At 40.9% G+C, this 22,053-nt stretch overlaps 1 protein-coding gene across 10 annotated transcripts in view; it reads right to left on the bottom strand.

The window, feature by feature from the left end:
* The window catches only part of WWOX (WW domain containing oxidoreductase), a 791,253-nt gene that overhangs the window by 717,785 nt on the left and 51,415 nt on the right, over window positions 1-22,053 (bottom strand). For all 10 annotated transcript variants that reach the window (XM_023528567.1, XM_023528565.1, XM_023528568.1 and 7 more), the window contains exon 5: window positions 20,883-20,989. In XM_023528567.1, coding sequence (XP_023384335.1) covers window positions 20,883-20,989 — 107 coding nt within the window. The remainder of the gene's footprint in view (window positions 1-20,882; window positions 20,990-22,053) is intronic.

Genomic DNA, 22,053 nt, shown 5'->3' on the forward strand with positions numbered 1-22,053 from the left:
TTATCTAGCTTCCATATGTCATTCATTTTCTGATTTGGTTCTGCAGGCTTTATTATGGTTATTTAGGGTTTCTTGCAACCTCCAAGCAGAAAGCTAATTGAGACTGGAGAATTCAAGTTCATTCATTCATCCACTCATTCACTCAACAAATAGAAAGAAAGAACTTAAATGTACTCATTCATTGAGTACTCATGTGACAGGTCCTATGCTTAGAGGCTTTATCTGTTTTTATTACCATTACACAACAATCATGTGGACAATGTTATCCATATGCCTCACACTACACCAAATACCAGATGTTCGAATATCAATGCAAGAAATCATATGATATGCATAATTTTTATTCTCTTTAATTTATACACGTGGAAGCTGACACTCAGGGAAATTAGGTTTCTTGTCCATGATCACATGATACTCTAATAGCCACTGATTTTATGTTTAAAACTACTATTCGCTTGTTTGTTTGCTTTAAGATTTCCAAAGTCACAAAGATCTTAAGGTGGAAAACAAGCATTGCAAACAAGTTTCCATCATTTAGGAGGAGAAAAGGCAAAACATACTCGTGGATTCATAAAATGTACAACATGCTTACTGATATATGGCCTGTAGAACTGGTGACATAATCTTCCTGTTTTGTTCAACCAAAGAATACTGTGTTTGCATCTAGGCAATATATTTAAAAAGGATGGAGTAAAATGGAAAGGGTCATGCCGGATATTGATCACATAATGCTCCGGTCCCTGGGTTGTGCAGCCTGGAGAAAATGCAGACAGGTGCTTCTCCATGGCCTCCTTACATGTTAAAAAGTATGATGAACTGTTCTCCATCTTTACAGCAAGAAACAGATAGAAGTTCTAGGACACAAATAGCCATATCAAGAAACACTAATTCAAACAGCCATAGAAACAAATATCTAGTTAACCTCGTTATTTAAAAAAGCTTTCTAACACAAAGAATATTAAGTAGTTCCAAAATTTCCAAATACAATTTCTGAAGTTCTTCCTTGGGGGGAAAAAAAAACATGAAAATCTGAAAATTTCACAGAACACTTGGCTTGTATGGGTCACACAAAATTTCTATGGAAGGGGGCGGAATTCCTTTCTCCTTTAAAACTGGGTGAAAAAGTAATTGTCTTCTAATGTGATCTCAGTCATTCTTACTCTGCTTAAATCAAGGTAAAGGGAAGGACAAAAGATGACATCTCGAGACTAGGAAAAAAGATCCTGTGCCATATTCTTCTTTGGCAGGTCAAGGCACCAATTTCTATGATGCCATTCTTCATCTCTAGGAAACTACTCTGCAACACCCCAACAACTGAGTTCTCTGGTACAGGATCTTCTTCTTTGTGTCTGCCCAGCACTTCTTGCAATGACTAGCATAACTCAGCCACGTGCTAAGGTAGGACAGGCAGGCGAGTGAAAATTTTGCTACGAACTTGCCTAGAGGTTTTACCTGCACTAATAGCCCTGCTCAAGAAGTAACTGAAGAATAAAAACTTAGGCAAAAGATGTGTTTTTGTAGAGAGATAGGGCAGGTTCTGTATCTAGGATGTGATAGTGGTTACACAAATCCACATATGTGAGAACATGTCATAGAATACACACATCCACACACAAACAAATACATGTGAAAACTGGTAATATGAATAAAATACATGTGAAAACTGGTAATATGAATAAAACTCGAAATATGAATAAAATTTGTAATTTAGATTAACAGTATTGTAACGACGTCAATTTTCTAGATTTGGTCATTGTACTAGGCTTACATAAGATGTTATTATTAGGAGAAGCTGGGTGAAGGGTACCCGGGAAATCTCTACTGGCAGCTTCTATGAGAGTCCAAAATTATCTTGAAATAATAAGGTTTTACAAAGATTAACATAAAGTAGAAAATTCTAACAAATCACAGGATACAAACTGCCAGGTTAAACTGTGAGTTCTAGCAATTACGGATTTGTGACAAAGATACCAAATTGTACTTTCTTTTCCCCTGATACTTACCCTTTAGATCAGTGCTGTTTAAAAGTACTAATGCATGTCACATATTTAATTTAAATTTTCTAGTATCCATGTCAAAAAAAGGTAAAAAGAAACAGGTGAAATTAATGTTAATAATGTTTTATTTAACCCACTATATCTAAAATATCATCTCGGCATGAAATCAATATAAAATATTAATAAAGTATTTTACATTTTTATGCTGTCTTCAAAACCTGATAAGTATTTTTATTTCACACTTACAGATCTGTAAGTCACTTCTCAAGCGTTCAATTGTCACATGTGCCCGTGGCTAGCAGATTGGACAGTTCAGCTCTAGAAACCACCTTTAGGTTGCTGTTAAAAGTCACTCTGACCTGTTTTCATAATTACACGTTTTTATTTCCTTTGGATGAACACTTGTCTCCAGCATTTTATGCCTACTTCACAGTGGCGGTGCAGGGTAATATATCTAAAAGTAGAGCAATCTACTGATGAGCTTCCAGATGCAAACTTAAAATAAATTAAATGAATGAATGAACGAACGAATAAATGAATGAATAAATAAATAAATAAATAATAAATAAAACAGTGAAACGCACAGCTCAACTTGAAAAAGTTTTGTGGCTTCGAAGATTTTTCTGCATTGTGAAGTACTCGTGGGGACAACTCTGAATCCTATCTACCCAGATCATCATAAAATGGAGACAGAGTCTCATCAGTTTTAAAGAGTTTGGGCATGGAGGGCAGGGAGGTCTTTGATGCCTTTCCTGTTCCCTTCTGTTTCAAAGTTGCATTAAAAAAAGAATATCAGTTAAATAACTACAAACAGGCTTGAAGTAACTGCGGAAGAAAGTTTTTCAGGCTGTTTTCTGATTTTCCCGTTCTCTGCCTTCTTCTACACGCGCGGTGGCTTGTTTGCAGCCTCCTGCCCCTTGGAGCTGCACATGGCCAGGAGATTTGCTTCACCCAAAGAATAAGAGCAGATGCGGCAATGTCACTTCTGAGCACAAGCTTGCAGAGCCAGTGCACAAGCCAGCCTGCCTTTCTCTTAGAAATAAACCTTGGTTATTTTAAGCCCCAGAGATTCTGAGGTTGTTTGTTATTACAGCATAGCTTAGCCTGTCCTGACACATAATTCAATTGTTGAGTCCATACATGTGACACCAACTATTCCATGCAGGCTATCTCCCTGAATATTAGGGCTTATCACATCTGCTATATAACCCGGGCTTGGTTTTACAGTGGTTTCATTACCAACCATAAAAACTGTAACAGTGGAACTGTATAAACAAACCGAACAGTGTTTTTGCTGTAAAACATGAATGTAATATAAATATTTGTCTTTGCCTTCTCTCAGCATCTGTAATGAGAGCAGAAAATTCATGCCATATGTTTATAGTATGAAGGGGGGAAAAATAGATCTCAACAATTCATCCATGTGGGTGCCAGCTAAACTGTTCAATATTTTTAATCCATCCATTTTCTTTCACATATAAATGCTCCACAAATCATGAAATCCTTACAATTGTCAGTAACCACAGTCAGACTATTTCTACAGAAAGATCCTTGCTGAGAAGGTGAACATGGCGCTATGAGGTCATTTTCTCTGACAAGATGAGAACGCACGCAGTGAATCGCTACATTAGACCACAGCCTCTCCCAGCCCAGCCCGACAAATTTGAATGGGAAACCACTTCTCTGCAGACTTCCAAAGACCTATCCTACCTCGAGCTGGAAGTGCATCTGAACATTTGGGATCCTGACAGCTACTACTTTTTTTTTTTAATCCTCACAGGGAGAAGCACTGAGCATGTTAAGTGGCTTCTGCCTTCTGTAGGACCTTACGATATGGTGAGAGGAAGTGTTATTGCTGCTGCCGAGGTCTGTGCCAAGCACAGACTCCAGCTTCACACGCAGAGAGCAACGGGGGATGCTTTCATTTCGGAGCTGTGATGGAGTCCTTGATGTGAAGTTGCTGAAGCCTGCCCAAAGTGCTTGTACAGCCTTTTAGGATGCGAGCCGAGAGGCATGGAGAATGATTCAATTTTCTCCAAATTGGCTCACGGACCAGAGGTTTCTGGAAACTGTCAGTGTCCTACAAAGTCCAATACCACAGGGAGGAAGCTTTGTTTGAGCATGAAGCAAGTCTACCCAGTGGTGGCTCTTACTCGCACCAAGGAGGCCGACCCCTCGTGGGCAGGAGTCGTTGGTGGGAAAAGGGGAAGCTCGGAGCACCTGGATGGGTTAGAACCCAAGACATGCAAGGCACAGAGAAGTAACATCAGAAGCTTTCAGTGCGGTAAGCAGCATTTGGCAGGTGTTACTGAGCACGAGCCGGGCACTGTTCTCATTTAATCCTGACAAGTATCCTATGAGGTAGGGATGCAATATCCTCATTTTCCTTGGTTAGATCGAGAGAGGCACATGGAAGGCACTTGGCTGAGACCACACACTGCTAGGGGATGGCAGAGCCAGGATTCCAACATAGGACAGGCTGATTCCAAAATCTGTACTCATAACCACTAACTAGGTGGCTAGAGTCAAAGAGAAACCTTCATACTTCTAACCAACTGGTCCTATACCATCCAAAGGGATGAGAAACACAGGCATTGCATCTGTTCCTGCTCAGGTATTACTGAGCTCGGGCCATAAACCAGATCTTGCTCTCCCCCTCCCCATCCACACGCAATACACACATCTAGTAGAGTGTTGATACCATTATCATTGTTGTTGTTGTTGTTAATTTATACATCTGTTGCTACATCTAGCCTCCCTGAGGGCAAGGACAATGTGTCCACATATGATTAGCGGGATACCTGACATACAATAAAATGTCAGGAAATGCTTGCTGACTAGGTAAGGAGACCGTTGGCAGTCAACACATAATGCATCAGCATTCTGACGATGTATATTTAAAAACCAAAACATGGATTATAAGCTCCTTGGAGGCAGGAATCTTTGCTTTCTCAGTCACTGCCACATCACTAGTACCTGACTCAAAGAAAAAGGTGTCTAACTATTTGCTGAAGGAAGAGAAGGAAGGTGGGCAGGAGAGATGGAAGAGCAATCCAGGAAAGCTTTGTGGGAAAGATACCTATGGACAGAAGTTCATAAGATACAGAGGCGTTGCACAGGTGGACAAGCTTGGCTGAGGCCCTTCCAAGAAGAGGAAATACTCTGGGCCAAGACACAGAGACACGGAAGGGTTTGGGAACAGCAATGAGTTTGATATGTGGTTGGAAGAAGGAAGAAAATGATCAGAGATGAAGTTGGGCAAATGGGCAGAGGCCGGATCACACCGGGGCCCCCCAAAATTATTTATCATTGCTAGCATTTGTATCGTACGCATTAGGTACCTAGGTTCCATTCTAAGCATTTTATGTGCAGGACTTAAGTTAATCTTCACAAACCTACGATTCAGGTATTATAATCATCCCCACGTTACAGACAAGGAAACTGAAGCAACAAGAAGTAAAAGTCACCGGGTTTAAGTAGCAGAAACAGGATTCAAACCCAAGCAGACCGGATCCCCAGCCTGTTGCTGATAGCCACATATTTCATAATGCAATCTTTTCAGACTGATGAAGTAAGCAAGTTTTGGCATCCCTCCCCAAGAAGGGGCCTCGAGCAGAACAGGGCCTCCCTGATGCTGAATGAGCCCTTTCCAGCGGCCGTCACGTGGATCTGGTGGGCTATTTACTCATCTTAAATAAAGTCTTTATATAACCTCCGTTTATCCACTTATAAATTTAAAATACATACTATCTTTTAAGTGTATAGTGAAATTTCACTAGGGGAATGATTACCTAACATAAATGAATACTTCCAATAGGAAAAGCTGTAATTTAAAATAAAGCATTGGGTTAGTCAGAAAAAAATTTACTCTCTTCATAGGAAAAAAAACAAAAAAAAAATGCTATCTGGTATTAAGTAGCCCCCACTCAATTAGAAAATTGCACCAATAGCAAAGAACCAAATAACCACCCTAAATTCTTCCTCTCCCCACATAGATTTGACTGTTGATCCCAGACACAAAGTGTGTGCAGCCTGCTCTGGCCTGAGTTGCATTAAGGCTTAAAGTCAATTAAGCCACGAATTGGAACAATCATTTCTCCTTTGCAAAGTATTGATATTTTTTTTTTCCTAGCAGCTTTAGGGCTTTTCTAGCACTCACGAGGAGATTTATGTTAGACAATTTCTTTCTGATTAAAACAAATCATAGCTCAACAATTCTAATTTCCTTCTTTCTGAGCAAGAAATGATCAGAGAACACTAAAAACAGCGATCAAAACCGTGGTGCAGAGGCCGGCACTATAAAGCTCCATAAAAACACCCTGGAGAGAGCTCTCTTTCTCTTTCTCTCTTTCTCTTTCTCTTTCTCTTTCTCTTTCTCTCTTCCCTCTCTCTCCCTCCCTCTCTCTCTCTCCTTTCGCTTTCAGCATACATTTATCTTGGTATCTTGACAGGCTTCAGGACAATTACTTATTAACTGAAAGGGCAGAAAGACCTTAGGAGCAGAGCCAGCCCAAGCAGGTTTTCGAACCTAAGTAATAGGAACGAGCACGTTTCTACTGATTTCTGATCAACCTTCTCTCTCTCGATTACACACACTCTCAAGTAAAAGCCAGAAGTCTCCTGGATCCATCCACTAGCCTTTCCATGTATTCCCCTCTGCTCCTGGGTTCTGCCTTTTGAGATGATCTTTCTACATAAATGATCCATTTTTCTGTCCTTGAAAATTGAGTTGACTTATGAGTCCACTCCTCACTGTAGCCAAATCCCACTTCTCCAGAATGGCTAAAGCGGCTAATTAACTGAGAGTTCCCAAATCAGAAGTAGTAACTTTCAACGAACTGGAACGTGGTACGCTTGACACGATGTCCCACAAACAAGTCCTTCTTTAACAAGCTAGAAGGCAGTTGAAGAGTTTAGGGGCACTTTAGGAGCATCAGCATGAAAATCAATTTACATATCTCAGTACTTCAGAAAATAATCCGGTACCTTCTGCTGGTTTGATTTCCAAAAACTAACCAAGTTGTCCTTTCCCACAGTGACAGATACTGCTGCCCAGATAATGCCTGAGGCTCAACTGTCAACCTCATTGTGTCCTCTGTCACTCATTCAACAAATACTATTTACTAAATGCCTCCTACTGACCAGCGACTATGTACACACTGCGGAAATACCAAGAGGAATACAACAGGCAAGGCTTCTGTCCTCCTACAGCAATTAATCTCCGCTGCTTATATGCTGTGTGAGCCTGGACAAGGTCTTACACTTCTCTGTGCCTTCATCCAAAAATAAGATTCATAATATTAGCTATGACAATCATAGGGTTGTCATAAAGATAAACTAAATTAAGACATTTAAAGTGTTTCCCACAGTGGCAGCACACAATGCTAGCTTCCATTATTATTATTATCATAAAAATAAGAAGAATTAAATAAGTCATCCAATTGAGCATTAAGTGTTGGGTGTTTACATTCCTGTCTCACAGGCGATTCTGTTCTTTTTAAAGATAAACACACATACATACACTTTTTTCACAAGAAACAAGTGAGCAGCATGATAATTTATCTCAGAAGAAAGCATAACTGCCTAAGAAACAGATGACAGGTCACTTACCCTCTGAGTCTAATTTCTTATCCATCTAATCGGGGAGTTAAACTGGTTAATCTCAGGAGTCCTTTAGAATTCTAAAATTCTACCATTTTATAACCACAGTATACCCAAATGTGATCTGGGTATAACTTTCACAACTTTCCCTAAAAAGACAACTTCACTAATTCGTATCTGAATTTCTAATTATATTATTCTTGCATAAACTGGCTCACATCTTCACTGTACCTCCCAAAAGTAGAGCTAAAAGAGTTCTGCAAAATCCGAAGGGTCATTTCTGACTAAAAAGAACTTTACTTTCAACATATACTTTTAAGGAATATAGAATTACTTCCACTTTTATTTGATGCCTTCCAAAAACCATCTGTGTTGGCAGATCTGCAAAGGATGCCATAAACAGTGGCTAAAGCCTGCACCATGACAATGGCCATTAACATCACTGCAAAGTACCCCAGATTTACCACCAATGATGTAAACTTATCCAGAGCTGAAAATAAATATTTAACCAGCTCTCAGTTATCTGCACGTATGGATCAGACAAGCTGTGAACCATCCCAAACAGAAGGCAATTCTAAAATGACCACTATGTACTTATTTTGGCATTCCGGATTTACATTGTGAAAGGGTCTGGCTCAGTCTAACACTGAAATGTGTTCCTCTTCCTCAAGTATCCATCATTAAAAGAGGGGGACCCAGAAGGTTCCAGATGTAGGATTAATGACAGGAAAGGAAGGGTCTGGAAGAAAAACTTTGCATCCTGCTTGGCCACCAAAGACCTGGAGTCACAGTTACATCTGTGACTATCTAAGAAATGGAGACAATCTTAGGCTAAAGGGTGGCCAAGCTTTTGTGAGAATGAAAAGAGCGGCTTCTTCAAAGGTAAAGTGCTAACAGGAAACACCAAGAACTGTAGGGGCTAAGGCCAGTGTGAGGCTCAAATTGCTCCATCAGAAGCCAGGCCCCACCCCTTCCTATGCTGGCCACTCAGGCGTAGCTTAGTTGGATTATTGGGATAACTGCTCGTAGTGGGTAGGTTACTCAGACTTCCTACTCTTTCTCCTTATTTACGCCTGCTCTTCTGGTACAATTATTTAAAGCCCCTCCTTAGCTTCTCAATATTTCTCAGTTAGAACAATAAATTGTCTGACCACCCCATTCCCAAGAAAGGGCTGCAGCTAAGTAAACATGTTTCTCTCTTTTCTCACAGAACTTCTAAGAGCAAGGAATATTTCCCCAAAAAATTTTGTAAAGGTTTTCAGAGTAGGAAACATTGGGAGGGATGATTATTTTTATCCTTTGGGACTCAGTTGATGGGCTTAAAAGCATTCCTTGAATGTTAGGAAATGAGCAAGTATATTCAGCATCCTTCTTATCCTTTCCAGCTCATAGCTGCCACATTAGCAGCTCGCGGTGCCTCCCTGCCTCCGTGCTCCGCTTCTCTGATTCAGCCTGAGCATCTATCTTTCTGCATCACCGCATGTGGGCTGAATCATCCCCACTCAGCTTCTCCAGCGCCTGCCAGGACCGAGAGAATAAAGCCCATTCTCCTAAGAGAATGGGATCCAAGGTCCTGAACGATCTGGCTTTGAATGGCAACTTCTGGCCTCCTCCCCGACATCACATCCAAATCTGACTATTCCCCATTCCCAGGACATGCTCCCATGCTCTGCTCGTGCCCTTCTTTCCCTGAGAATGTGCCCTTGCGGTCTGGGCTGACTGCAGTCTGCCAACACTCCCTCCTTCGAGAACCTTGCTTTGAAGCACGTGGGGGAAGCATCTTTCACAAGTTGTAGGAGCACCACTCTTAACATGCTTGCCGGGTTCTGGCAGGGGTACAGTTCGGAGGTGTCACCTCACTTGTCAAGTCCTTGAGGGTAATGACAATATTCTAAACTGTCTTATATTACCCACCATACCAGGTGCATACTGAATAAATATCTGTACCATTTTTTAAAATAGCCTGAAAATCTTTGGGCTAATCAGTGAGCTAGGTTGTGAGGACATTTGATTTTTAAAAGCAAAGATAAAAATCTGTACCTGCCCTTTTATATGTATACAAAATCAATCAGCATGAGAACTGTAGAGTGCTGCTTCTCAACTTTCACCTGTATCGGAATCTCCTGGAGGGACTGCAAAACTCAGAATGCTGGGCCTTACCTGATCCAGTAGATCTCAGGCGGGCCCGAGAATATGCGTTTCTAACAAGCTCCCCAGTGATGCTGACACGGCAGGTCAGGGACCATGCTTCAAGGAGCACTGTATAAGTTTCTGAGGGATTGGAAACCATCAGGATTAACCAAGGAAACACTACTGAGACCACTGCAGATGCATCCTGTCCTTTCCTACCTTAAAAATAGCACCCTCCAAGCCCCTCTTTTCATTTTTATCTTCATATTGCTTACAATTTGGTGTAGATTTTAAGCAGCCTGTAATTCATCAACTAATTCTCTCCTGGCTACACATTCCAAGTAATTAAAGTTCAGTAATAACTTATTCTTTCTGCTCCAGCACCTGCATTTCATTTGTTTATTTTCCCAGAGTCATAAATCTGAAGGGCTGTCAAAGTGCCATAATATTAGTGCAATAATCAAAGTTAATTAGTCCCTCTCAATAAACAACAACAAAGCCATTACAAAGATGCATTGAAGTTTCTCTCAGCTACCCAGTGAACAGATCACATTGTAGCTGGAACAATTAGAATATGAGAATGGCCGGGTAAATGAGTGCAGTGCTCTTCAGTCATGTAAAGGGAGACGGTGCTCTTCATTCGCACTGATTCATTAACTCCAGGAAAGGCAGAGTGGTCTGGGCTCCGCGTCTGCCACCTGCTGAAGGATCTGAAGCAGACGAGGTTCTTCCCAGCTGCCGTGCCTTGCCATGCGCATCCCCAAGTCCAACAGTAAAAGAGGGACAGAGAGTGCAAAGGAATGAGAATGCCAGCCTCATTGCCAACTTTTACTAACGTGATGTCTTCAATAACTTCGGATTTATTATTTAGGGAATCTGAGAGATGTGAGTATTAGTTGGGTTCTGATGAGAAGGCAGCCCAGTGGAACACGGAGGGCAGAACCAGGACCAGTGGGTAGAAGACGTTCAAAGGAAGAGTCTGCCTTCAATTCAAGGGAGAATGTTCTAATTAAGAGACGTGCAGAAACAGGATGAGCTGCTTACACTCCCCTGAAAGAGTTCAAGCCAAAACCAGATGATCTCTGTCCTGGGGTGGTGTATAAATGGTCTGCACATTGGAAAGAGGTCAGACAAGGGGACCGGGATGACCAAAGCAACCCTAAGAACTTAAGATTCCTTGCGTTTAGAGGCAATCACTGGGTGAGTCCTCACGGCTTGTTCTTTTAACTCACTGTCAAGTTTCCCTCACAGATCCTTCTCCCCTTGAGGCCATGATCCCTGTGCTTGTTATGCATTGCTATGGAATGAACTTCTCCAAAGTGTACTGGTTAAACAGTAAGCATGTCGTGCCTCACCAAGTTTCTACAGATCAGGAATTCTGAGTGGTCTTGACTTGCGATCTCTCATAAGGTTTCTGTTAACCTGTCAGCCTGAGTCATCTACAGACTTGACTAGGCTGGAAGATTCCAAGAGGGCTCAGGCAGGGGGCTTTTGGCTGGAGGCCTCAGTTCCTTGTCACATGGACCTCTTCATTTGAGGGATACTTGAGCGTCCTCACAACATGGCAGCTGGCTTCCCCTGAGTGAGTGATCCAAGAGAGCAAAAAAGGAGGAAGCAGCATGCCGTTTATGACCTTTCCTGTGAGTCACACTCCACCATTTCTGCCATATTCTATTCATTAGGAGTGTCACTAAGTCAAGCCCACACTCAAGGGGAAGAGAATTAGGCTCCATTTTTTAAAGGAAGGAGTATCAAAGAATCTGTGGACGGATTTCAAAATCCCCACAGCCACTTGTAAGGCTTCCTCTGTTAGGGGCTTCAAAATCTAGTTGTATCTGCATCCCCCACTTGACTAAGGGGCAGGGACTACTTCTAGGTGAGCCACCTAGGAACAGAGAATTGGGTCTCTTGGCTTCACTTCTTTCCTGCACTAAGCCCAGCCTCTACAAAAGGCCAGCCATCTCCATACCAGGACACGAGCACAGGGACATGGACAGTCACCTCTCTGCCCCTTAGGGAGTAGTCCCCTGCTCCTTACCTCAGCTCATCTCAGTATTAACTAACACACTGATGGAAAGACGAAAGTAGGCTTGGCTACGAGAAGAAGGAGGAGGAGGAAAAGAAGAAGAGGAAGAAGAAATATTTTCCAGCAAGATTTCTCAGAGTCTATTTCAGGGATCTCTGTTGAATACGTCCGCCCTTTCCCAAAGCTGCCATTTTCTGAGTCTTCACTACATGCCAGGTTCTGTACAAAGCAGCACATGTGTTATCAAAATTGGTTCTCGCAATGATCCTGAGAGCCATTCTGCAGGTAAATAAATTAAGGTTTAAAGAGATGACCGAATTTGTCCAGGGATACCCAGGGACACATTCTGAAAGCAGGATTCAATCCCAGGTCTGTATGGCTCCAAAGCTTGGGCTCCCTTGACTTCACTGGGCTACCTCCCCATAAATTAAAAATTAGTCTATTTTAAACATATACTTAAAATAAACCATAACCCATTGCAGTGTACACTGCCCCATTCTGAGACTGGCTGCACTGTCTACAGCTGCATCTCTATTTGTCCCTATGTACAAGATTTTATTGGCACAAGGAGTATCTCTCTCTTCTGTTTCATCTAATACCTGCTATGTCTGAGATTTTCCATAAATGCCCCATAATAAATATGAAAAATAGTCTCTAGCATATTTTTCCCTCTTAAATGATGGAGCCTAAATGCCTAGTGGCCAGAAGCAGGCCTTCAGCCATTGGCTGAACACTATCTGAAGATGAAATCCGTCTCTTCAAACTATGTCAAAATTGCTTAATAAGAACTCAGGGGACCCCATAGTAATGAAAGGATGCATCTGCTTTGGGTTTCACATGATTGGGAGTGATGGTTTGGAGCTAGCCACCTATGCTTAACTTTCACTCTCTAAAACTCTGTGGTTAATCACAGCTCTCATTATATAAAGGTTACAACGAATATAAAGTTTGAAAGATTCCGTTCAAGACTCCAAGTAGTGGCAAGAGAAAAAAAAAAAAAAATGAACACACAGAGACAGTGATTAAAGAACAATGACTGACACTCAAGACTGAGTCAATGCAAAATTTTCACAATGAGAAATGAAATGGAAAACTTAGAGGGTAAGTACCAAGCGCAAGTTTTGGGAATTCTGGAGACAGAGGAAACTCAGACTATTTTAGCAACCAATTATGTCTATGAGAGGGATGAATAATTTATTATCTGATAAAGAATCTTTCCTGTGTCTGTGACAAGAAAGGTCAAACAGCCAACTTAAATACAACAGTAAATATACTACAGACCATTTGAAACTGAAGTCTGGGAAGGAAAGAGCTTTCCTTTGGTGAGTTTCAACTCCCATCATTTTGCAAAAGCCACCCACCCATGCAGCTCTCTTTCCTGGGGAACCACAGGTGCCCTCATATCACGAACAGAGAAACATTCATACATAAGCACGCAAATCTCTCTGAATATAATCCTTGGCTGAGTCCTTGAAAAAACAGAGGCCAGTCTCCTGGTACAACACACACTAGGAATTTTAGATTGAGTAACAAGATGGTTTTCGGGTCAGGCAAATATAGCTTCAAATCCTAGATCTACCACATAGCTCCCAGGGGTGTGAGCTCAGGCAAGCCTTTTCCCCTCTTCCAGCCTCTACAACTTCATCGGCAAAATGGGTTTAACATATAACATAAATATTTCATTGCTTAATGGTCAGCATAGTGCCTAGTACAGAGACAGTTACGAATACCCAACCCCACTGCAGGTGATGATAATATGACACTCTTTTAAACAAAAATGTCCCAAGGTAGAACTCTAGAAGTTTATCTTTACTTTTGTCTGTATGTGTGCTTATTGATTTAAGCAAGTGGTTTATATAGTTCTTGCTGGTTCACAGACTTGTTTATATCATAGTTTATTTGTTGAGAATCCAATACTATACATAAAAACAATTTTTAAAGCAAAGAAATGAGGAACAAATCCAGCGGCTGATTTAGGATGAACTTTTCCCAATAATCTATAACTATTAATAATATTAATAGTTTTTATATTTTTGTTAGCTAAAGATCATTCAAAACAATGGGATGAGCCCTATATAACTTGTGATGCTTTGAATAGCAATCATCTTTTCCAAGACAAGTTACCAGCTTAGACAGGCATAAGACTTGTAAATTACCCCACATCACGTGCTGTACGCCTCCCCTACAACTGCACATATCACATAAAAGAAGGCATCGCACCTCAGGCCTTCGATCTACAAAGGCAAATTACAAGATTTAAGCTTGTATTATCAAAGGAGATAGGGGAAAATTCCCACAGGCATCTAAGTTATACCAGATCATAAAGTTACTGAGTGGATTTGAGGAAGCCTAAAGGTAACTGGATTTCACCAACGGTTCTTAAAAGTGCAAGTAATTTAGTACTCAACATCCTAGTCCATCACTCCTTAATATCATGTTACAAAAAAACAGGGTGTTCCTATCTGTTAAAAGCACACCAAAGTGTTGAACCTACATGCCTAATACATCCCGTGGCACCTAGTACTCCATATCTGGAAATAATATTAAAATCATTATTCCCAACGTTTATCAATAAAGCTGCAATATGACATAACACTGTGAGCTTTTCACATGCCTTCACTGCAACTAGATAAATAAAACTGGTATCAACTCTACTGAAACTAGAATAATTACAGCACTTCAGTCTCTCTAGCATCAAACTATGTGGCTACAATCAACAGAGCATGTGCTCTCCTTAACATATGCATATTCTATTACCTCTGACTAATAAATCTCTTCTTTTTACCCCTCATCTCCCTGCTTTCTCAATAACTATTTTGATATAAACCATTGCTTGCTGTTCCTGATGACTGATCCCTTAATCATCTTTTTAAATATATGCAAAGTGTATTTCTTTGTAAATACAAAGGAAAAAGCAATCACATAAATAATTAAGATGGCTTTTCAAATGACAGTTGAGTGCTAATATGAGCTCCACTGGAAAATACTAATCAACAAACTAAATACACATCTATTAAAATGTAGGAGTCCAGACATATGAAGACAGAAAAATAATTCATTACGACTCCATTTGAATCATGCTGATAAACATCCTCCCTACAGCTCCTCTTTCAGCCACTTGGAGTGTTAAGAAAAGAAAGCATCGTTTTGTACTTTCATGAATAAGATGAATAAGAAATTATTATTATTATTATTATTATTATTATTATTAACAGCAGCAGCTGACATTTAATTGAACACTTAGTCTATTCCCAGAAACATGTTAAATAAATGTACAGTTAATGCATTTAATAACCACAGCCACCTATATCTCCTGGCATAGATATTAGTATTTAGATTTTACAGATAAATAAACTCAGGTTTAGAGAAGTCAAGAAACTTGCCCAAGATCATAGGTTGTATCTGCTTCTAATCTTCACTATTATAATGCAGCATATTTTATAGCAGTTGTTATCAACTGAAGATGATTTGCTCCCCTGACCCCAGCCCCCGCAAGGGACATCTGCCCAGGAGGCACCTTGAAGACCACCCAGCCTTCCTTTTCCGGCGCTCTCGGGAATCTCAGATAGATACCCATGAGAAGAGAAGAACGGCTGAATTGGACCTCTCTTTTGTACTACCCTGGCCGATGGTATGTCATCCTAAGCATGCTCTAGGATGACTTAAAGTCTAGGACAAATAAAAAGACAGGTTAGAAAAAGCTTGGGCTGGGAGTCTTCCTCAGAGACCAGACCTTCTCACCAAACACAACATACTTGGGCCACTCCTCCCTTATGACAGAGGAATGGGTCCAAGAGGCATTCTGGGGAGTCAGGAGTGGGTCTCATAATAATTCTCAGGAAGGGCCATCAGCCCCTCTGCCACACCAGCCCACTTCTGCTCAGCTCATTGGTTATCTCGATCCCCAGAGATACCAGAGCTTCAGAATACTCACTAGACCCCAGATTTCACAAATAGGCGGCCACTTATGTGAGCTCTTTTACACTTACTGTTTCACTCTTTACCTGATAAGCAGACCTAGTAAGGGCCTGACACACGTGAGGCAGGCTGGATACGCAAAACAATCCCTTCCCCTTCCGATGCCTACACTGCCCCAGTCACCAGCCATATCCACTTAGGTCTGTCAGTTCCAGCTCTATTCATCCTTCTTCCTCCCCAGGACTGGAACTTTTAAACCTCTAGCTTTAGGAATCTAAAACTTAGAAACTATAATAAGGTGAGAGAAAGGAGGAAGTGGAAGTCCCCCTCAGGCCTTGCAAGAGCTCTATGTTGGGATGTGGGTCTTGCTGTGGCCGTTTATAAAGTGCATTTTGCTACCTAATCAACTACTATTCTTTATATACAATGGCCCTTAGAGATCATCATATCTCAGCATGGAGAGTGGGACATGCCAGACATCCATTAAAAACAACAGCAAAACCCCACTCTGATAAATACTTATTGAATAAAGGAAAGCGAAAACCACAGCACAGCACTGCAGGGATTCAGACACACCTATCAGTGTCTGGGACTTAGAGAATTCACATGACATCCTCACAGACAGTGCTACTAAACAAAAGAGAATCTACCACATTCTGAAAATAAGAAGATAAACTTATAAACTTCCTACTCAGCCAGCCATATGTGCTCCTTCAGAATAATCAGAAAAATATTAGGTGACTGCCTTAGAGGTAAGGGACACTAGTCTGTAATCCATTTAAGGATGTGAATGAGGCAGACCACATCCTCAGATGGTGGACTGCTTAACAACAAAGGCACAGACCTCACTTCCGGAGATGCTTTATTTAAATATGATCAGAGGCTGATGGACCTCCCATCCTCTCTCCTTTTTTAATTATGCGAAATGGATTGGTCTTTTAAGAGGGTGGTTTACTTCTGCACTGTCCATGTTATCCAATTTTAATTGTTTTCAATTCTTTTCTTATTTTTAAGTTTGGAGCATCTAAAACATCTCAGCAGGGGGCCATTTTCCCACGAAATCATTATTATTAGTAATAATTATATATAGACTCAATATAATTCCATATACAATGTGTTTCCATTTAAGTTATGTTTTACTAAATAGCTGGATCACCTCAAAAGTGATTTGAGAACTCTATAAAGGATATCTTGAATGAAAATCGATTGCTTGGGACAATAAGGTAGATTAGAGTAGCTTCATCTGAGAAATATGATTAATCCTGAAGTTAATCACTCAAATAGCATTTCGTGAATTAGAAAGCAACGCCTAAAAGGTAACGAATGTGCATGATGCTGGATGTGACAGAGCGGCCAGGTCATGGGGTGGAGTAGATGGATTTGGGGTTTGGAGGACAGATGGACACGCCAGGAGCCTGCCTCCGCACTCAACAGCTGTGTGGCTCTGGGCAAGTCCCTTCACCCTTTGAGCCCTGCACTGGCTTTCTATAAAATGGAGAAAATCAGGTTCTGACATCCTTCTGAATAAAGGATATAAAGCGCCTTGCCCAGGACACAGCACGTGACAGAGACACATAAGTGGTGCTTGTCAGCTGCCTCATGGAGGGTATAAGAGTAACATTCTACTGCCATGAAGGCAGACCGGAGTGTTCTGACACAGAGCATTCTGGAACATACAGTGAAGGCAGGAAGAGAAGGCCAGGCAGGGAAGAGCAAGGTGGGGAAGAAGGCATGAACACCGCCTCCTGAGCCGAGCCAAGATTGCCCACAGAGCCTTGGCATGTGCGAGCCAAAGCTGAGCCAAACGGCCCAAAGACTTCTGAGTGAGCTTTTGCTGCAACAAAAAACTTTGGATCATTTTGAGAATCTCCTGGGAGGCACCAATATGTTGCAGTATCTTCCAAGTTCTAACACTGATAGGGTTCATCCCAGAAAAAGCATAAAGGCCCTCAAGCTGGTTAGCAGCTGGGAAAACTGGAGTTGATCAAATCGACCTTGAGAAATACAAGAAGGTGGTATTTAATGATGTGCCAGATACAATCCTTGTGCAGAGATGAGGTAAGGAAGGGCCTGAAGGGAAGCCGACCGGCACATATCGAGGGTGGGCAAGTGAGACCCCAGCTGAACACAGACCACCAAGGGAGGGTCTCACACTGACGGCGCTGTGTTCATAAAGCAATGACATGCAACAGTAATAACAGCTCTTGGTGCCAGATCTGGGAAGGACAGGGAACATGGCACAGTGGGACTCACAGAGGACAGACGAACAGATGAGCGATGATAAAAGGGTTAGGTATCTTCAGTCTACAAACTATAAAAACTGAAACATTTGAAACGCCATGTGAGAATGAGTTTAGTGTTTGTTCCCATTTCCTTTGCTCCCTGACAGAGAATACTTTTGGGTAATTCTTTCTCTGGGAGTGTGGTTTCCTGGTATGGTAGAATTAAACTGACTTACAGGGACCAAATTGTGGCTTAAAATGCAAGAAAGAAAAACTAAACGGTAGGTCTTTGAGATCGTCCCATTCGACCTTCTTTGTTGGAGATGAGAAAACTGAGCACCAAATAAACTGAGAGACTTGCCAAAGTCAGTCCTACAGTAGGGCAGATCTAGGAATTTCTGCCTTTAAGTGTCAAACAATAGTTATAAGGGGATACATATAGATAAATTTGATGTTATATACAAGAAAAAAGGAAGATAGTTTTGTCAATGCATAGTTGTGTTTTAGCATTATCTTCCAAGACTGGACTAAACATTAATATCATTGCACAGTATGATCATTACAGTATCACTAGGATCGATGGAATTTGATTTTTCCAGTTTAAATATGGCATCAATGGGTAAAATTTTATGAGTCTGACACTGTCCGGTGCTAGTTTGTGTTCTGCATTCACACTGAGGACAGAAACTGGTACAACACTGCTAGATGACAATGGGAAAACTGCTATTGAAACTTTAAATACTTATCCCCTTTGATTCAGTGAATCTACTGCTAAGATTCTGCCCTATGGGTGTACTTACAAAAGTGTCTATTGAGAATGCTCAATATACCATAGTTTACACCCAATTTTGGCTGAAAATGTAAGAGACTGAACTTTTAGAGAACGTCACTTGGAATAGAGAAACAATGAAAACAACCCAAATGTCCACCAAAAAAGGGAGATCAGTTGAATAGATTAGAGCATTAAGTAAGTGATGGAATATTATACAGCAGTTAAAAACAATGAAGTAGCTCTATATGCACTGATAAGAAAAGATCTATAGTATTAAGTGAAAAAAATTGAAGTGTATAACAGTATGTGTGTGTTCACAAGTATATACAACCTTTTTCTGGAAGAATACAGAAGAAATGGTTAATAATATTTATCTTCCAAGAGAAGAATTGGGAGAGACTTTCACTTTATATTTTATATCTTCCCATTTTGTATGAAGATTCAAACTATATATATATACCACCATTTATTCTCTTTATACAGTTCTAAAAATTACTACCATACCATCTACTAGAGATAATTAGTGATTTTAATTTAATTGTTAGAGAGATGCTAAGATAATCAAAAATTGGGCCGTATTTTGTGGTTTCACTTTAACTCTAAATAATGAATCCAGTGAGATCAAGACAAGTGTCCATTTGAAATATACTAAATTTGAAATTCTGCTTAAGAAAGCAGAAACAAATCTTCCTTTTCTTGACTTTCATAAATTTTCAGTCCAGAACCCCAGACATTCCCTTAAACAATCTATGGTCTATTTCTTTAGATGGCAAAAAATTTTCCACAGTTTTCAGAAAATGAAGACAGTCTTGGCAAGAATGATCCAGCCCCCTTCATGTTCTGCTTCCAGCCACGTGACTGTCATCTCCTCCTCCACCGCCTTCTCTCAGGGCCAGCGCACAAGCCGTTCTCTCTGCCTGGTGTGACCTTTCTCCCACCTTCCCTCTAATCTTTCTTGAGATCTCAGCTCAATCGGCTCTTTCTCAGGGACTCTGAATGCCCCCTACCTCCCTGGCATTATTCGCCATTTTAGAGGACCACGTACTTCATAGCACCGCCTACCATTATTTCAAGTTTACACCGATGTTTATGTTTCTTCGATTAAATCTGTCTTCCACTCTAAGCAGAAAGCTCTACAAAGACAGTGGCAACGTCTGTCCTTCCTTAATTGTAGACCCCAGTACCTATGACAGGCCACTTCATGAATACATGAATAAACAACAAGAGAATGAATGAACACGGTCTATACTTCATGCCAAAGCCTAGTGATCATGGTAAAAAACCAATCGGCCTTATCACTTTTGGCCTGCATCCTTTAATGTCTTCTTTGTCACTGTCTCTGAGACCCTACGTGACACCCTCAAAGCTCCTCTGCGGCCCCCTCCCCGCTACTCGGCTCCAGCCACACTAGCCCCCTGCTGAGCCTTGAATCTTCCAGGCACGTTCCTACCTCTGTGCCTTTGCACACGCCGTTCCTATTGCTTAAAAACTATTTCTCGTGACATTGGCACAGCTTACTTCTATACTTCATTCAGACCTCGGATCAAATGTCGCAATCTTAGAGGGATCTCTGCTGACCACCCAGTGTGACAGAGTCCACGCTGTCACACCTCACCCCTCACTCTGCTGTATTATCCTTCATTGTATTTATAACCACCTGACATTAGGTTAAATGCTAAATGCAGTCATTCCTTTATGGTCTGCTTCTCCTACCTGGAAGGTAAGCCCACGATGGAAAGGATTTTGTCTGAAGCCCTAAAAGCACTGCATCCCTCAGTAAATGTTTTGTACATAGACATAGCAACATGAACATCTACACAGAGAGAGAAAAGCAAAAAAGGAAAAACCAGAGACAGAGTTAAAGCCTGCTCCTTTCTGAACCGAAAACCATAAGCATAACAACTTCTCAGTTGTATTCGGGGGCGTTAACCACATTTTATTTTTCTTATTGAACTAAATGAGTAAACATTCTCAAACCTCTGACTACTAAAGCAAATGACATGGCAATGAACTATAAACAAATGTGTAGAAAATAACGGGCTTGCTTGTCCTTCTCATTCATAAAGTAAACAAAGTAAATATAGCTTTAAAACTAAAGAAAACATTATTCCAAGAGCAATAAACTTTATTCTCTGTACCAAACCTCCATGTGTTTATCCCAGCCTGTGTATTTGACAATTTAAAAAAGTAAATAAAACAGTCAAGTGCTTGCTTACCCATTCTCCTAAAATGCGTGACACGGCTTCATTGGCTCTTGTCATATTCCTGCAAGCCAGGATCACGTGAGCACCATGGAGGGCAAAAGACTTAGCAGTCTCAAACCCTATGGTTTAAAAGAAAGTCAACGTTAGGAAACAAAAATACGAAACACTGAGTCATGTAGAATGGCCTTTATTTAGCACCGCACATATTACCCTAGTGGTTCTCAACCAGAGGAAACTTTGCCCCCTAGGAGGAGACAGTTGCAGATGTCTAGAGACATTTTCAGTGGCCACATTGGTGGTGGCATGCCACTGGCATCTAGTAGGCAAAGGCCAGGGATGCTACAAAATATCCTATAATGCACGGGGCAGCCCCTCCAGCAAAGAGTCACCTGGCCCAAAATGTCAACAGTGTTGAGATTGAGTAAACCTGCCCCAGGAGCGCAGTGATTTCAAAGGTGCAGGCTAAGCCACAGTAAAGCTCACGGCATTGTCAGCCATTTAAAAATTGCTTAATAAGGACCAGATCCTGTGCTCAATATAAATAAAAACACAAAAAGACTTAAGACAGGGTCACTTTCCTCAAAGAGTTTACAGTCTACTAAGAGAAACACACCTGGAAAGTAAAAAAACATCTGTTAAGCTCTTGACACCGTGCTCTGCACTGTGCTAAACGCTTCCAGCACTTCCGCATCCAGCACTCTGCTTCTAGCACTGGCGATCTAGGTTTCTTAGACTCACCTTCTCACTGAGAACAATTAGAAAAGCCAGACAAAACAACACACATGCACGTGCAGTTGAATATTTAATAATGGTAAGTTCCAATCCATCAGGAATAAATGACAATTCTATATTTGTATGTACCTAACTCCCTCCTCACTGTCTTCCACCCTTTCTCTCGACAGATAGAGAGATAGAACAAAAATGGACAGAATTAAGAGAAATAGACAAATTCATAACCAGAGTAGAAGATTGTAATATATTAGTAACATAAAATAAGCAAATAGCAAGTATATAGAAGATTTGAACAACACAATTGGTAAACTGGAAATAATCATGCTAGACACTGAACACAACAGCAGAATGTACAGTCAAGTACTCAAAGAATATTTTTCAAAATTGACCATGTGCAGGGCCAAAAGCAAGTCTCAACAAATTTCAAAAGATTAAAACAGGAATAAAATGG

The sequence above is a fragment of the Pteropus vampyrus genome, unplaced genomic scaffold (assembly GCF_000151845.1).
Source record: "Pteropus vampyrus isolate Shadow unplaced genomic scaffold, Pvam_2.0 Scaffold29, whole genome shotgun sequence".
NCBI lineage: Eukaryota > Metazoa > Chordata > Mammalia > Chiroptera > Pteropodidae > Pteropus > Pteropus vampyrus.